Source organism: Stegodyphus dumicola, chromosome 1, assembly GCF_044657685.1.
Source record: "Stegodyphus dumicola isolate Sdum_Otavi_A_Nest chromosome 1, ASM4465768v1".
Classification (NCBI taxonomy): domain Eukaryota; kingdom Metazoa; phylum Arthropoda; class Arachnida; order Araneae; family Eresidae; genus Stegodyphus; species Stegodyphus dumicola.
In genome coordinates, this window is record NC_140768.1 from 154,708,373 (window position 1) to 154,726,096 (window position 17,724).

Here is a 17,724-nt window from a genome sequence, read left to right on the forward strand (position 1 = left end):
TATTTAGTGATGACTGGGAAAATAAGAGCTGTGAGTAGACCGATTTTTAATATATGTTCTTTTGTTTTTTCTTTTAAATGTTAGCTATTTTTTATTTACTGATGACCAAGGAAAATGCCACATCATTCTTTTTTACTTCAAATGAATCTGGTGATAATTTTAGCACCATTATGATGGGGGTCACAAAAGTACAACTTCTATTGTTTTTCCTTTTATGCCATTAACACATTGTTGACCGGCTAAGAGTAAACCTGTATCATCATGTCAAAATGCTGCTGACCGGCCACGAAAAAAATCGTGATGTCATGCCAAAATGTTGCTGACCAGTTACAAGTTAACTCGTGTCATCATGCCAAAACGTTGCTAACTGGCCACGAATAAACTTGTGACGTCATGTCAAAAACTGCAGCAGATATTTAAGTAATAAAAACACTCATATCCCTTTGCTATAAAAAAGAAATTTCAACCATGATATAATGTAACGATGAAGAATCTTTCAATGAATAATACACAGATGATTTATCTGATTGTCCAAGAGATTTTGAAATAAATTATACTTTATCTGAAGACAGTAATAAATCTTATATTGGGCCACCAAAACTGCGAAGAAATGTAACAAAATCTGATAGTGACAATGATTTGGAAGATAAGTGGAAAGAAGATAATATAACCACCAACCTTAGAGGATTATTTATACATTCCTGGTGTAACTGCTCAACTTGGTGATGCACAGAGTATCAGAGAGATAACACCTTTAGTGTTTAGTTTTATTTATTTATTGTTATGCAAACTAACTTGTACCATTCTTGAATGAAAGGATTCCCTAAAAACTCTGAAAATATTACAATGGACAGATGTAATCATTAACGAAATAAAAGTTTTTTCCGATTACTAATATTGATGGGCCAAACCAAAAAATCTGATGATCACCATATGACTTCCTTGTGTGGAATATTAAATTATACTCACTTTTTTCTGCATTTCATTTTAACTTATTTCCTCGAATTTCATTAGAGATATATTTCACATTCAATTAATTCAGTTCTCACTTCGCGACAAGGCAATATACATAAAAACTCAAACTATATATATTGTTATGAAATGTACAGGCGCAGTAAGATGGCTTCCCCGCAAAGCAGTTTTAGGGTTGCCACATTTGGCGACAAAATTGGCGATATATCATGGGTGGTTGGAGAACCTTCTGGAACGAATTTTTACCAGTTTAGCCCAGAATGTTCCCGAACACAAGGCAAAAGCTATATAAAACCTGCTGGTCCGCAGTTATTGGATCTGCTGGTCGGTTAGTGTGTGTGTCTCGCATAGAGAGAGTCAGTATCGAGTTGGTGTCTCATCTAGCAAGTCAATCCCTGCGGAGTCGATGGAGTTGACAGCCGGGCAGCGAGTGCCGAGTAGGTCATCGAGTGCACTGAAGGAGTCTGTTAGTGTATCGTGGCTAGTGAATCATTGAGACAGTGTGTTGAGCTCTGGGAACGACAGAACGGAAGAGTCGGGAGCTGTGCTCGTGTGTCGAGTGCAATGCGAGTTGTAGCGTGGACAGTCTTGAGTGTATGTGGAGTTTCCAGAATGACCAAGCAGAGTCGGGAGCTGCACTGCGGAAAGCAAAGTCGGGTGCTTTGCAGGAAGCTACCGTGATAACCTGAAGGCTATGTCGCTGATCGTGTCGGTGTGTTTATAGTAGTTCATTGACGACTGTAAAATGTGTTATGGAGCTGTCCTGACAATACTGGCTAATAAAGTGTGTTTCGATACTTCAGGAAGTAGTATTGTCTTTACTGACTCCAAATCCATACGAACCCGTAATAGCATAACAACTGGTATCAGCAGAAAGAAAAGAAAAACGCAACAATATTAAAAATTACAAAGTAAATCTTAAACACTTATTTCCTCGAATAAATTCCAGAATAGATTAAGCATGATTTAATTTGCAATAATAAAGGAAAGTGTTATCTTTGTTGTTGTGAAGCTTAGTTTCTCTAGATTGGGAAACAATCCATTATTTTGCAAAGTTTCAAATGTAAGCAAATATGGCCGCCATGGCAAAAATAATTAGACCACACTTAAACAACTTTTAAATTGTTGATAATTCTATAAATATTGATTGCAGATTTACTAAAGGCATAAAATTCTTAACAGGAAGATAAGAACAACAGAATTCAATCATTTTTAAAGCAAAAAATGCATAATTTACAAACATATAAGAATAAAGAAACTGAGCTCACTGAGGCAAGTAGCAAAGTCAATTTTTATATATACATATAAATACATACTTTTCGTGCAGCCGATTGAAATCAAAATAGTAGGTGCACATCCACATGTTATAGCAGTCCTATATACAAAATTTCAACGTTCTGAGGATACTTGTTTTTGAGTTAAGCAAGATACGTACATACGTATGCACAGACACTACGAAAAATTCTCTTCAGAATTCATTTTAAATCAGTTTTATAACTTTTTGGGGGGAAAGAGTCCTTTATTCTGTCCTTATGTTCAGATGTCAAGCAAAAACATCGTTAAATTGCATTTGATAGTAGTCAAATCGGATATTTTCGTTGAAATATGATACCTGAAATTTTTTGCGATTACAGTACTTCCCTTTTCACTTCCTGCAAGGAAGTAAAAACTGTTTTTACAATTAAAATTACAGTTTTGATGCAAAAACAAGCAATTTGGCCAGCGGGCAAAAAGGCAGATTTTTTTGGTGCACAAAACTAAAAGTTTACTTTTGGTCTTACTAGGCAAAAAGACACTGAAGGCGTAGAAACTGACTTAATTTGTTGTGGACACTAAGCTGAGTCAATATAAACTGAAATAATAATTCCAGAATGGAATAAGTATGATTTAATTTGCAAGAATAAAAGAAGAAGTTATCTTTGTTATTGCAAAGCTTAGTTTCTCTAGATTGGCAACAAATCCAATATTATGCCAAGTTTCAAGTGTAAACAAATATGGCTGCTGTGATAAACAAAAATTAGACTAAACTGCACTTAAACAACTTTTCAATTGTTGATAATTCCACAATTATTACATGAAGGTTAACTAAAGGCATTAAATCACCACAAGATAAGAACAACATAATTCAATCATTTTTAAAGCAAAAAAAAGTACAATTTACCAACAAATAAGAATAAAAAATATGAGTTCAATGAGCAGAGAAACAGTGGGTATATATATTTATATACCTTTGGTGTGACCGATTGCAACTAAAAAGGGAGGTGTACTATCATTATAGCAGTCCTACATACAAAATTTCAAGATTCTGAAGCTACTCATTCTTGAGTTATGCGAGATACATATGTACAGAGGCCACGAAAAAATATCTCTTTTGAATCCATTTTAAATGAGCTTTATAATTCATTTGAGGGAAAAGAGTTCTTTATTCTGTCCTTACGTACAAATGTTAAGCAAAAACATCGTTAAATTACATTTGATAGCAGTCAAAATGTATATTTTCTTTGAAATATCATACCCAGAATTTTTCATGATAACAATACTTGCTTTAATTTGTACAATGAAGTAAAAATCGCACTGGAGAGATTATCGGTCAACAGACCTTTTGAAACACCAATATTTTTAAAACTACGTCCAGAAAGATTTGACCTAATTCTTACTTTTTTCATGTGAATGACAATATGCAGAATGCATCTAATGGAAACTGGCTTTCCAAAATTAGACTGCTTTTGGATTACATTATTCCAAAATTTCATTTCCTATACATACCCAAAAAGGAGTTAATTCCAGATGAGGTAACAGTAGCGTACAGAGGACGCCTTAGCTTCAGAACGTATAATCTGGCAAAGATATATGGAATTTTAGTTAGAATGCTTTGTGAAAGTGAGTGTGGGTACACAACGCAATTTGGAATTTTAAATTCAGGACAGGGAAAAACGCTGCAGGAAACCATACTGTCCTGTGTTGCAGCCATACCTTGGTCATTAGCATTATATATACGAAGACAATAATTATAACAGTGTTTCTACAGCTGAGGTATTACTAAGAAAAAAACCACTGGTCTGTGATACCATATGAAAAAACTTCTGGCTTAACAAAGGTTCTGAAAGAAAAGTCTACGCAAAGGAAAAATTACTTTTGAAGAGAAAGGACATATTATTCTTATTGAGCAGAAGAATAAGACTAGAGCACATGATAACAACAACAGTCAAAAGTCGTTAATTCGGACACCCATAATCCAAAATGATCTATAACCCGGACCTCAAAGCTACAAACTTTCTGCGCATGCGTCGTGTTCACGCGTTTACACGTAAACGTCAACATGACGCATGCACAGAAAGTTTGTGTGCGTTATGCGTTTACGTGTGCGCATAAGACCTTTACGGCTGCGAATATGCATGTGCGCGTGCGCATAATATGTTTACGCATACGCGTTTAATGTATAATGGACGGTATAAGCTAAGCTAAAATTATTTAATTCAGTTAATGTTGCAGATTGCGTTGTTCCTTAATCTCCGAATTGGATACGGCTTATTATTTTTTGCAGACTGTTAGAGCAATTTTATAAAAGTAAGCTTGAACTTTCGATATGTCAAATAGAATTTCTGATATATATTTACCAAAATGTAAAAGATCTACCAAAGCGAAAGTATGTTTCGAACTCCATTAAACAAAAGTTGAATTGCTGCAAAAAATGACCTAACCATTCCAAAATCTGTTTATCAATTTCACGCTGCTCTGCGGCGGGGGATGGGGGGAACGGCGCGCAATGAATTGGAAGTTGATCTGTCAGCACTATCCTTATCTATAGGGCAGATGTTTTTGTTTTATTTGGCTTATAATTCCTTACTAAATGTAGTATTTCATCTCGATGTACTCCGTCTTGATATGATTTAAATCAAGTCCCTCGTCATCATAATTCACTTCCGATAGTGAAGAAAGTGACACAGACATCATTGAAAACAAAAAAATTTCGATTGACAAATTAGTCGGTATTCTCGACACAGCAATTATAGGACTTGAACAGCGGAACTTTGTAACTAAACAAGAAATTATGTCTGTTTAAGAGAATTAAAGAGAAAGTATTATCACATGAAACGAAGCAACTTAAACAACTTACATTGAAAGAAATGTTTAATAAAGTAAACAAATAAATATTAAGCTTTTTCTTTTTGTAAATTTTGATACCCTTTAGATCATAATTGTTTTTTATTTCATAAATTACGGTTTCATATTTTTAATTTTATAATTTCTGCATGCCATCTTACCAGATTAAAAGGGATGATCTATAATCCGGAAAAATCGATAATCCGGAATCGCCGAAGTCCCGACGAGTCCGGATTAACGACTTTTGACTGTATTCATACTTCTCTGAAGTGGTATGTGAAAAAGAAATTCTATGGATGACACGATTAAACCTACAGACATATTAAAAAAAATAAACACATGAAAGGAGACGAATATGCAATCAGTATTTCACAAATAGCAGTACCTTACGAAAAAGTTTAAAGTGATAAAAAAATATAGCATTCTTTTTCATACACTGCACTTTGTTCAATGCATTCAAAATTTAGTTTGGCTGTAGTATTAGAACGTGTTAAGAGCTTTTCATATACGAGCTATAAAGAACAGATCTTAATAAAATAAGCGCAGTTAAATACCTATAAAACTTCATAAAGATACTACAGAAAAGCTACTGAAATGTTAAATCAACAGAAATATTACATACATGACTTCATAAAGTAAAAGCTGTCTTAATAAGTCTGCTAATTATACAGATAAAATAGAACAATTAGACAGATAAAATAATAGAAAATTGATAAATTTAAGTAAAAGTAGAAAATGTAGGCACAATTTAGAGTAGATATTTCTTATTGCCTGAACTGAATGATATTATAAATTGCAACAAAAAATTATACGAATACTGTATAAAGAAAAGGCTTTACTCTCATATATATATGCCCTAACATCACCCAAATGTGGTGATATGTGTTCTGCCCTGGTTTTTGGCATGATTGCATGTTGTATGGCAACCCTTTTGATGCTGAAAACTCTTTTGTTAGAGCGGTTTAATTGCTCGTTGGTTCGTGCCATGCGTGTTTTGAAATGGAATATGTTGCAATAAGAGACATGATGGCAAGATTTCAGTAGCGTATTTTAAATTGTGTGGAAAGTAAATTCAGTATTAAAAGGTACCATGTTGGAGTTGTTAACGAGTCTTTTGTTCACAGGTGTGTTTATGAGCTTTATACAAAGTGTATTTTTGGAATTTCTGCGGGACTTTTAAAATGGAGTCCGAAATGCGGAGCTGCTATGAGAACTCGGATGAAGAAGGGCATTTCTGATAGTTTTTGTGTGGATTTGCAGTGAAATGCTTGCTGGTAAATTATGTGGCTGTCAGCGGAGTTTAAGATTTGGATCCTGGTTTTCATGTATAAGTTTTTATCGTTACTTTCGAAATTTTGAATCGCAGAAAGAGATGTGATATAGCAAAATCATGGCACTTTTGTTCACAGATGTTGTGTGACTGGTGAAATTTTATTAATGAATGTATTATGGTAAGTGCATTTTATTTTACTGTTTCTATTTTGTACAATGTTATGTTCATTGTTTTTTTCCTATGAAGTTCTGGGTGAATCTTTACATTATGGTAACTTGATGATTTTTTGGAGAAAATTTGGCGAACAACCCTGCTACAGCAACCTGCTAGTTTTGTTTTGGATGCCATTTTGTTTTCACAAAGTAAAGGCATTTTTTTTTTTTTTTTTTTTTTACTCAACATTTTTTCCAACAATATGCTAGCCGAATTACGCTTATACTAGAACTTTTATGGAACAAAAATGCTTAATCATGATGAAGATTAGGTGCGAAATTGGGAGAAGGTGCAGAATCGCAAACTGCTTGCTGCGTTTTTAAGAATTTCACATACACGGTATATATGTACACGTCGACCTATTTTTACTTAAAAGAAATCCCAGAATTGCACAAAAATGGCATTGCACACACTCTTGACTTTATCTATGTATACATCGACCTAGTTTCACTTAAAAAGTCAAAGAAAATTGACAAAAATCCAATTCTTCTTACTCTTGTAAAAAGTGCCAAACAAATAAGTGGGCGATTCTGCACTTTAGCAGCGAAATTCTTTCTAAGTGCTTATTAGCTAAAATCACGATCGGAATTTTCCGGAAAATGTCACATTACATGTCTTATGATCTCTCATTTCTCTGAGACAAAATAATCTGTGATTTGAACTGTATACTTCTCAGATTATTGCTAAAGTCCTACCTAGTAACCTTTATTGCCTTACCAAAATGTTGCCAAACTACCTGTTACCATATTCTAAAGATTAGCCAAGTTCTGTTGTTATTGTTGTTTTTTGAATTGTTTGTAATTTGAGTTTATTTTTGCACAATGCCTAGATTGTGCAATTCGCAGATGTTTTTTTAAAGTTTAAACAGGATGCTGTGTACATGGTATTCTTTAAAATTTAGTGTCGTTATAGTTATTTATTAGGTGTGCGTAGTTCATAGATTCATTTATTGCCTAGATTGTGCAATTCGTAGATTTTTTTTTTTTTTTTTTTTTAAGTTAAAACATATCGCTGGAGACATTTTAGGCTTAAAGTTCGAAATGTAGACAAAAAATTTAGATAGTAATATGGCATCGTGGAGTTTCTCACCAAAAATGTTTGCCGACCTGAGGGCGCATATAACAGTAGTTCCAAAGAAAATAATGATTTCTTAGTTTATTTCAATCAAAAAGCACTGAGGGATGTCTTTGTGGAAGACTCTCTGAGAGAAATAGGCTCATAGTCACATTACACAATGGTAAAATCACAGAAACCCTGGGTTTAGGGTCAATCTACCAATATCCAGCGGTCTGAGCCACTCAGCCCCTGGTAGGGCAAATTTGACAAGGAAAATTATGGTGAAAATCACTAGGGGTGGGAGTATGAAATTTTCCCAATTTACACTTCATTAGTTGAAAAAATTTTGTTTATTGCTAAAAAAAATACTGATGAATTAAGGATAAAAATTTAAAACCAGGAGATAGGTGATCTACCAAGACAGCTGACAGTTCTGTGATTAGTTCAGTATACATAATATTTTAAATATGCCTAATTAATGCAAAAAGTAATTTCTTTAATGTAAAAGTTCTGTTACACAACAAAGTTTCATTTTTATCAGATCAAAATATTTAAACTTGAATTTGTTATCCAATATTTACTAACAACTAGTAAACAAGCATCTATATTATTTCATTAAACTAATCATTATTAAAAAGTTCAAATGAATGACTCGACATAAAAGAATAATGACGATGGAACTTACACTTGATGGCTTTTCATCAATTACAAGTTTTTCATCTTCATCACTAGCAACTTCATCTTGAGAATCTTCTTTTTCATTAGATTTAACAGTCTAAAGTACAAAAGAAATATTTTTCAAAATGAACTATATTACTGAAATTCACAGACTGTTTTAAAAAAGCATGCATTTTTAAATACACTGAAGCCTCAGATGGCAAACACCCCTCATCGCGAAGCAACAAATTTGCTTGGCAAACAAATTATCTGACCCACTGTCATGCGTTTTGAGATTAAAAGGGAATTTTGAATAGGATTACTTCAGGTTACTGGGAAGTATTGCCTAGCACATTAGAAATCCAGTATAACCCCCTATGTATCAAGGTAAATTACCTGAACCAAAAATGGCATCTCGAGTTTCAAACACTGAAGTCATCAACAAATCATTTTCAATACATTTTCAGGTAACCTAATGCCACAGAATTAATATTCAGGACTTCTTGAAATATTTTATTTTGTTACTTATCTGCCAATACCAGTGCCTGGCAACATGAGACTTCATGATTCAGTCTGGAGGAAATCATGGTCACAGTGTGTTGCAGTCAAAGACTTTAGGGGCTTTGATACTTAAATTCACTTATCTATGATATTGTTTCTAGAGGAAATTCATATTAATAATGAAGACAGAAAAGAATTCCCAGAGAACCATAAAAATGAGCTCGAAAAGGATTGTAACAACTTCAAAAGCAGCTAAAAAAGGCAACTGTAGTGGAAATGATTTCAAACAAAGAGTAAAGGGGGGAAAGACTACCTTAATACTTTGATCCATAAAATTTGTGCAAAATGGGATTAGGGAGCAAAGTTTTCATGTGATGATAGTACCCTGAGATAAAGCAGTAGTAAGCTACAACAAAAAGTGTCCCAGTGAATCTCAAGCACGATCAAATGATACTGAGAGTTAATGAAAAGGTAAAAAAAAAAAAAAGATACCCCCAGAAAGAGTTACCTGATGTTTTTATGAAAGAAATCTCATCCAAATATCTCTTCCCCTTCTCTTTCTCATCACTTAATGCTATCTATTCTCTTTTATGCAGATACAATAAAATTAAGTTTTCATTTATTTTATCTGTTTAACAATATGTTAATTTTTTTTTTTTTTTTTTTTTTTTTTTTTTTTTTTTTTTTTGTCCTAGATTTAATGATTTCCTTTGGTCTTACTTTACGAACAAATATGCAATAAATACTGTAAAGTTTAAACAAGCTATCACATGTGGTCTGGGAATAGATTAATCTTAAAATGATTCCTGTGAGGGAAAATGTTTTGTTTTGTGAACATGACGAAAATATATTTTAGGAATGAATTATACTCGTGAACCAAGCTTTCACTGCACCGCTTACAGGCTTTTAACAACCCATGATACTCAGTTAACATTGCAATAGCAAAATGCCATGAAATCTGCATCTGAAGAGCTACAAGATTAAGCACAAAAATTCTATTATACGAGGGTTGAAACTTTAATAGTGGCAACTATTTATTTACAAGGAATACAAAAGTGATTCATGTCACCATGTTTTACAGTCATTCAATATAGTCGCCAGCTTTGTGTACAACCCGTTTCCAACGATGTGGAAGTTGCAGAATACCTGCAGCAGCGCCTGTTTTGTTGATAGTTTGAATGGAACGGTCTACTGCCGCAAGAATCACAGGAACAGTTTGGAAGCGAGTGCCACGAAGTGGTTCCTTCATCTTAGGAATTAAGTCATAGTCACAAGGGCTTAGATCTGGGGAGTATGGTGGATGGTAAAGCACTTCCCAGCCCCATCGCTTGAACAAATCAGTCACAGCTTGCGCTGCATGCGGCCGAGCATTGTTATGCAAAATGAGAGGAGCGTTCTGCAGAAAGTGTCGCTGTTTTTTGTCAAAGCTGGTCGGAGATTGTGCTCCAAAAATGAGCAGTAATGCTGCACAGTGACGGTCTGCTGTGGGGAAACGGTATGCATTAGGATGACAACATCACAGTCGTACACGAGAATCACCATAACTTTCACATTGCTGAGGTTCTGACGAAATTTCGAACGTCGTGGTGACCTGTGATGACGCCATTTGTTTGATTGCCGTTTCAGTTCTGGCTGGTACGATCGGGCCCATGTCTCATCCAGCGTAATGATACGGCGTAAAAAAAGCATCTCCTTCGCGCTCATAGCGCTCCAGGTGGGTTCGGGCAGCATCGTACCGTAGCCATTTCTGCATTTTTGTCAATTGATGTGGAACCCAGAGTAAAGCAATTTTTCTCATGGACAGGCGTTCCGTCAGAATGTGCAGCACAGTCGTATGCGCTAATCCTGTTTGTCTGGCCAGCTGACGAATCGTTTGGCGGCGATCACTGTCCATTAGTGCGGCAACAGCTTGCGCGTCTGCATCGCTGACACTCGGACGACCTGGCCGCAGCATGTCATCCTGACAACACTTACTTTAGACCGTGAGCTAATACAAGGATCCGTTCTTCGCGTCACTCCGCATGTGCGTGACGTAGGCAGGACGAGTCTTTTTGCTGAGAGGTAAGATAGGTATGTAGTTCACGTGTGGTATACGCGATATTCTTTGGTTTTGTTGTGTAGCGTTTTTTCAGCTGTGTTGCCACTTTTAAAGTTCCAACCCTCGTATATACCATCATCTTGCCTTTCAATGGAAAATCAAACCAAAAATTAATGTAGCGGGAGAAAATGAATTTTCAGAAACAGATTTTATACAAGGGATATTGCACTTTGAATTACAATACAATAAAAAAATAATTACAATCACTCCTTGAAGAAACTGAACAGCAGCAGATAGAACTTAAAATTACCTAGCTAAGCATTTAAATACAATTTTTGGGTTGCTTCCTTCCATACAGAATCAAAATTATGACTTGATTAGGAAAAATTCTGATCAACAAACAAATTATTTGCTGAATCAAAAATTTACAAGAAAAAATAAAATATTAAATAGCAAGAAAAATTGATATATTCTATAGTGATAATCACATTTAACTCCCACTACATTGCAAAAATGAACATAGTGCTGCCCCTTAGAATGACTACATAACTAGCCTACACCTGTTTATTTTCTACAGTTAATACAGTCAAAAATCGTTAATTCGGACACCCATAATCCGGAATGACCCATAATCCGGAATGATCTATAATCCGGACCTCAAAGCTACAAACTTTCTGCGCATGCGTCGCGTTCACGCAGGCGTTTACGAGAGCGCGTAAGACCTTTACAGCTGCGAATATGTTTGTGCGCATGCGTGTTTAATGTGTAACAGAGGTATAAGCTAAGCTAAAATTATCTAATTCAGTTAATGTTGCAGATTGCGTTGTTCCTTAATCTTCGAATTGGATCCGGCTTATTATTTTTTGCAGACTGTTAGAGCAATTTCATAAAAGTAAGCTTGAACTTTCGATTATGTCAAATAGAATTTCGGATATACATTTACTAATATGTAATTTGTATCTACAAAGCTAAAGTATGTTTTGAAATCCGAAATCTGTTTATCAATTTCACACTGCGGATTGGAAGTTGATCTGTCAGCACTATCCTTATCTTCAGGGCAGATGTTTTTATTTTATTTGGCTTATAATTCCTTACTAAGTGTAGTATTTCATTTCGATGTACTCAGTCTTTGATATGATTTAAATCAAGTTCCTCGTCATTATAATTCGCTTCTGATAGTGAAGAAAGTGACCCAGAGGTTATTGAAAACGAAAACATTTCGATTGACAAATTAGTCGGTATTCTCAACACAGCAATTATAGGACTTGAACAGCGGAACTTTGTAACTAAACAAGAAATTATGTCTGTTTAAGAGAATTAAAGAGAAAGTATTATCACATGAAACGAAGCAACTTAAACAACTTACATTGAAAGAAATGTTTAATAAAGTAAACAAATAAATATTAAGCTTTTTCTTTTTGTAAATTTTGATTCCCTTTAGATCATAATTGTTCTTTATTTCATAAATTACGGTTTCATATTTTTAATTTTGTAATTTCTGCGTGCCATCTTACCATATTTAAACTGATCATCTATAATCCGGAAAAATCGATAATCCGGAATCGCCGAAGTCACGACGAGTCCGGATTAACGACTTTTGACTGTATACAGTTTGCACAACCCTGTGAATGATATATAAAAAATAAATGCATCCAATGTACATAAAATATATTACTTTAATGTAACCATCAGATTTTTAAAAAAGGTAGGGGTGAAAAGCAAACAAAACTGTCCAAAGTAAAAGTTTTATTTAAGAGACAAAATATATTGAAAATTACTTACTACATGACCAGCCCCAGGTTTAGCATTGGGATTATTCTCAATTTCCCAGAGGCCCTCATTGAAAAACTTCCTTTTCTGTTGCTTCCCAAACTTTGCTTTGTATTGCTCATATGGGAAGAGATCTTTAGCAGCAAGCACAGCTCTGTAACAAAGATTATACAAACACTGAATTTCGCTCTGCATATGAAATTGGTTTTTTAAGTCTGCAACAACTTAAGTGAAAAACTGACAGTTTATACTTAGAACCAAAACCTAAGAGAAATTAGTGTAAAATCTGTGTGGATAGTGGATAATAAAGCATTATCCTGGTTTCCTTAAAACTGTGGTCTCAAACTGGTAGTCTTATTATTGACTATGTACATACTGATAAACATTCAGTAAGTGAAAATCTAATTTATTTAAGATACTTTTTTATTTTGTTAAAAAAAAAAATTCTGGACTGTTAGGTGTTTTCAGATATAAATATACAATTTGAGACCACTGCCCTATGGCACCTGAATAAAACAGATACATTAAATGTGCATTTGTTGCAGTTAAAATATGTCTTTCCGTAAATTAAAGATCTTAAGTACATCTAACAGAAAAAATAAACATACAGTGATAACTGATTTAATTCATGCTTTAAATAGTATGCCCATTATGAGCTTTAAATCTCTATAATATACCTAAATAAGAAGAGATAAACAAAGAAACTGCATGGAATTAATATCCTTCTATAGTGGCAAACTTACTTACAGCAAGACACAAAATAATATATAGTCTAAAAACTTTTTAACCAAAATTTGAATATAAATGCTGAGTGAAAACTGAACACAGCCAGAAAGTTTAAGGTACCATCAATCAGTGGTATTTTGAAGACAAGGTCAAAATGCATCACCAAGTAATTTTAAAATATGCACATTGCTCGCAGAAAACAAGAAAGATGTCCATCTGCAGAAAGTTTGGGCAATGTCACATGAACTCAGGATGGCTTCTCACGATTAGATTTTGATAAGGAAATAAAATTTTATGTTATCAACAGACACTTTTAAAGGTTTAATTATTTTTGTTGAAATCACAAAAGAAGCATTTATAATTATAATAATGAGCAGGCAGAATGTATAACAGCATGGATATTTTTTAAATGATTTGAGTCAGTGCTTCATTAATGTAAGCTTTGAGAAAGCTCTTTCTGATTTTAAACAAATAAGACAAGGCCTTCCCTAGGGCTCAGTTTTAAGCCCTATACTTTTCAACATTATTGTTTATGGACCACAGACAAGAGCATCGCTCAGATAGAGAAAATTCTGGACTCAACTATGAAAGTATTGGCAAATGTACAGACGAAAATGAATTTTTGGTCAATGTCGATAAGACCGCATTTGAACTCTTTACTCAGAGTGCTAAAATACACGATATACATCTGATTTACAAAAATCAACCTTTGCCTAGAACTGGTGGTGCGACTTATTTGGGGACTGTTTTTGGACCCAAAACTAAATTCAAATAGACAGGTATCTAGAATCACTGAAAGAGTAACTGAGCGCCAGAGTCTTTTAAAAATAATTGCTGGTATGAAATGGGAATCTTCCCAGGGTGTACTTTTCACAACTTACAGCTCTTACATTCATCCAGTTCTGGACTACGGTGCAGAATCACTTATAAAAGCATCTGATTCCACTTTGTCAAGATTGAATATTGTCCAAAACTGTGCACTTCAGCTCCTTATTGGGGCAGTTTTTTCAGTCCCTATGGCACTCATAAAACTGCAGACTGGCCTACCTAATTTGGCTGATTGCCACCTGATGGCCACTTTGCTAAGGGTAGGATTCTTTCATAAAGACACCTTTCGACCTAAATATGTTCCAGTTCAATCTAGACTGAAGACATAAAACTCTTTCCTTGTGATGACTGATCAACTATTAAGAAGCCTGGGCTTCCCTTAAATTGTCTGAATATTTTTAAACCTTATATCTTTCCAGGCTTTTTGCATTATGCAAGAGCAGCTTAAGACTTAATTATTAGCATTAAAAAGAGTTCGCTTTACGTTGAACTTAAAACTTCAGCAGTGGCTGAGAGATATCCTACAGCATACTGGACTCATCTGTATACTGATGGCTCTGCAATGACTGAAAGTGTTGGTGCTGGTGCCTTTTCAGGATTACTTCAATTGAGTGAGGCAGCTGGCCACTTTTGTGACAACTTTGATGCTGAATCGCATGCTATTTTGATGGCCCATTAAAAATACAGCTGATAAAAATATTGTTACATTTGTGGATTCTTGGACTGCTGCTATTCAAACTGACGCTGTTTTGCAATGGATTCCCAATCATAGCAATATTCCTGGCAATGAGCAGGCAGATTTGCTTGCTAAGGATGGTTGTGGTTTTAACCAACGTGAATTACATGTTCATCTTAGAAACATCAAACGGACTATTAGAGAGTACATCCCATAAGGCCAGACTCTGTCATTACAGGGATGTTGCAAATGCAAAGAATTGGTATTTTCCTTATTAAACAAACAGATCTGTGTTTCTATGCCAAGAGCTACTGGTGTGGTTTGCTTCAAATTCATCACACAACATGATTACGTACAGGCTCATCTTTTTAGATTTGGACTAGCTAACTCCCCAGACTGTACGTCTCTGCTAAAATGACTGAACAGCATCTTTTTTCTTGTACTGCTTTGTGAGATATTCTTTCATCAGACTTTTTGATGACTCTTCCAACTGCAAAGGCAATTTCCATTATTTATTGGACTGCAAGGCACCATGAGTCTAGGTAGGCATAATTTTAAAAAACTTTCTGACAAATTTAGTGTAATTATTTTCAAAACCATATCTGTGTCATTTGCTATACAGTACAAAGTACGTAATCCGGACTCGTCGAGACTTCGGCGATTCCGGATTAGCGGTTTTTCTGAATTATAGATCATCAATTTAAATCTGGTAAGATGGCACGTAGAAATTATACAATTAAAAATATGAAATCATAATTTATGAAATAAAGAACAATTATGATTTAAAGGGTATCAAAATTTACAAAAAAAAAGCTTAATATTTATTTGTTTACTTTATTAAACATTTCTTTCAATGCAAGTTGTTTAAGATGCTTCCGCAAAAAATTCAAAAAGTTCCTTTTTCTTGTGTCATATATAGTGGACTTTCCAATGCCATACTTCTCACATAATTTTGAGACGGATAGGCAGTTATCCATTTTTTGCAGCAATTCCACTTAATTTGTTTAATGGACATCGAAACATGCTTTCGCTTTCTAGATCCTTTGGCAGCTTCAGAATCGGAAACTCTTTTTGACATAATCGAAAGTTGAAGCTTAATTTTTATAAAATTGTTCTAACAGTCTGCAAAATTAATAAGTCAGATCCAAATAGAAGATTAAGGAACAGCACAATCTGCAACATTAACTGAAATGCCTTAGATAATTTTAGCCTAGCTTATACCGTTCATTAAACATTAAACACGCACGCCTAAATGCATTATACGCATTAGTAAATGCATACGCATGCACATAAAGTTTGCAGCTTTAAGGTCTGGATTATACATCATTCCGAATTATAGACTTTGTACTGTATTATTATCCACATTTACCTAGCCTGCCTGCAATGTCTATTAATTTAAAGTGATGAATAATTTCTCATTATTAGTCATTGGTATATATATTTGGATCTAGATTTATTGTATTTCTTGACATAGGGTGATTATAATTAAACTTGCAATTTCAAAACTCTAGCTTTACCAGTGAGAATGACTTGATATTTTACCAGAACAATTGTGAGGCAACAGAATTTTGTCTGGCGAAGGGGAAAAAAAGGAGTTCCGAAAAGTTCCAATACATTGCATTGTCAGTATTATGTCAGGGTAAAGGTCTAAAGGATTCGTTAAACACAGGAATGTTATTAACCAAAAGAAAACGACAGAGTATCTGTGCAAATGCTATGAATATGGTACATGATGCCTGCCTTCAAGTCAGCCAGATTCACAATCCTCCCACTATAAATGACATTCTTGAGTTATCCTCAAAGCCAAAAATCGAAGGATTTAAGTCAGGGGATCGTGGCAGCCAAACTGTTGGAAAATGGCGATTTATGAATCTATCATATCCGAAATCAGCGATCAGCAGCTGCTTCAAATGAATAGAAATGTGCGCCATAGCGTCATCTTGCATGAATATTGTACAATCTACACACTGATGCTGCTGTAGTGCCAGAAGGACATTGTTATGCAAAAATGATTCATACCACTGGCCAGTAATGTTGCACATAATCGAGCCTGCAGGTGTGATCTCGAAAAAGAACGAACCGATGACAAACTTTACCATTATTCTTCACCACACAATGATGTTTTCAGACTGAAGAGGGGTTGTAGCGGGAATGGATTATTGGTTGTCCATATCCTACAATACTGCATATTTACAGAAGCTTGCAAATAGAAATGGGCTTTGTCAGACCACAGAATATTCAATGGCTATCCATTGTCCTCTTCTATCCGGGCAAGAAATCATAGTGGTGTGTATATGAAGTCTTAGTAATTTGCATACCTCCACAACAGCAATGTGAACCTTGATAGCACGACATATCGGCACATTTTTTAACTACCGTATTTGAACGGCATATGAGACGCACCCTTATTTAGAAGGCCACACACATGTAGATGTAGAAAAAGTTATGTGTGTCTAGACCTTTATCCGGGCTAAAAATAGCATTCAGTATTGAAAGTTAACCTGTGTTCTTCACGTATAAGACGCAGGTAACTTTTTTTAAGACCAAATTTAGGAAAAAAAGTGCGTCTTATATGCCGTCAAATACGGTATTTTTCCCTTTGCCAAACCAAATTCCATTGCCTCACGAGTATTTTGGTAAAATATCAAGACAGTCTGACCAGCAGTTTTAAAATCACAATTTTAATTATAATCACCTTGTACTTCAATGGATGTAAATTTGAGTTTTTAGGCAGATTGCCTGGTAATTTTAAATCCAATTTTCTCACTGCAAATTTTTTGCATAAATTATTTATTGTTCACACCTTGTATTTTATAGCCTGATACTGATGCCCAGGAGGTGAACCAACATGAACTCGAACAGACAGGTATCTAGAATAACTGAAACATCCTTCCCCCCTCTCTCTTCTTT

At 34.7% G+C, this 17,724-nt stretch overlaps 1 protein-coding gene across 1 annotated transcript in view; it reads right to left on the reverse strand.

Moving 5' to 3' along the window:
• LOC118197154 (hepatoma-derived growth factor-related protein 3-like) overlaps positions 1–17,724 on the reverse strand; it is a 68,861-nt gene that overhangs the window by 29,123 nt on the left and 22,014 nt on the right. Inside the window, exons 3-4 of the mRNA XM_035368654.2 lie at positions 12,597–12,738; positions 8,304–8,393 (exon numbers count right to left, since the gene is read on the reverse strand). Of these exons, the coding sequence (XP_035224545.1) occupies positions 8,304–8,393; positions 12,597–12,738 (232 nt within the window). The remainder of the gene's footprint in view (positions 1–8,303; positions 8,394–12,596; positions 12,739–17,724) is intronic.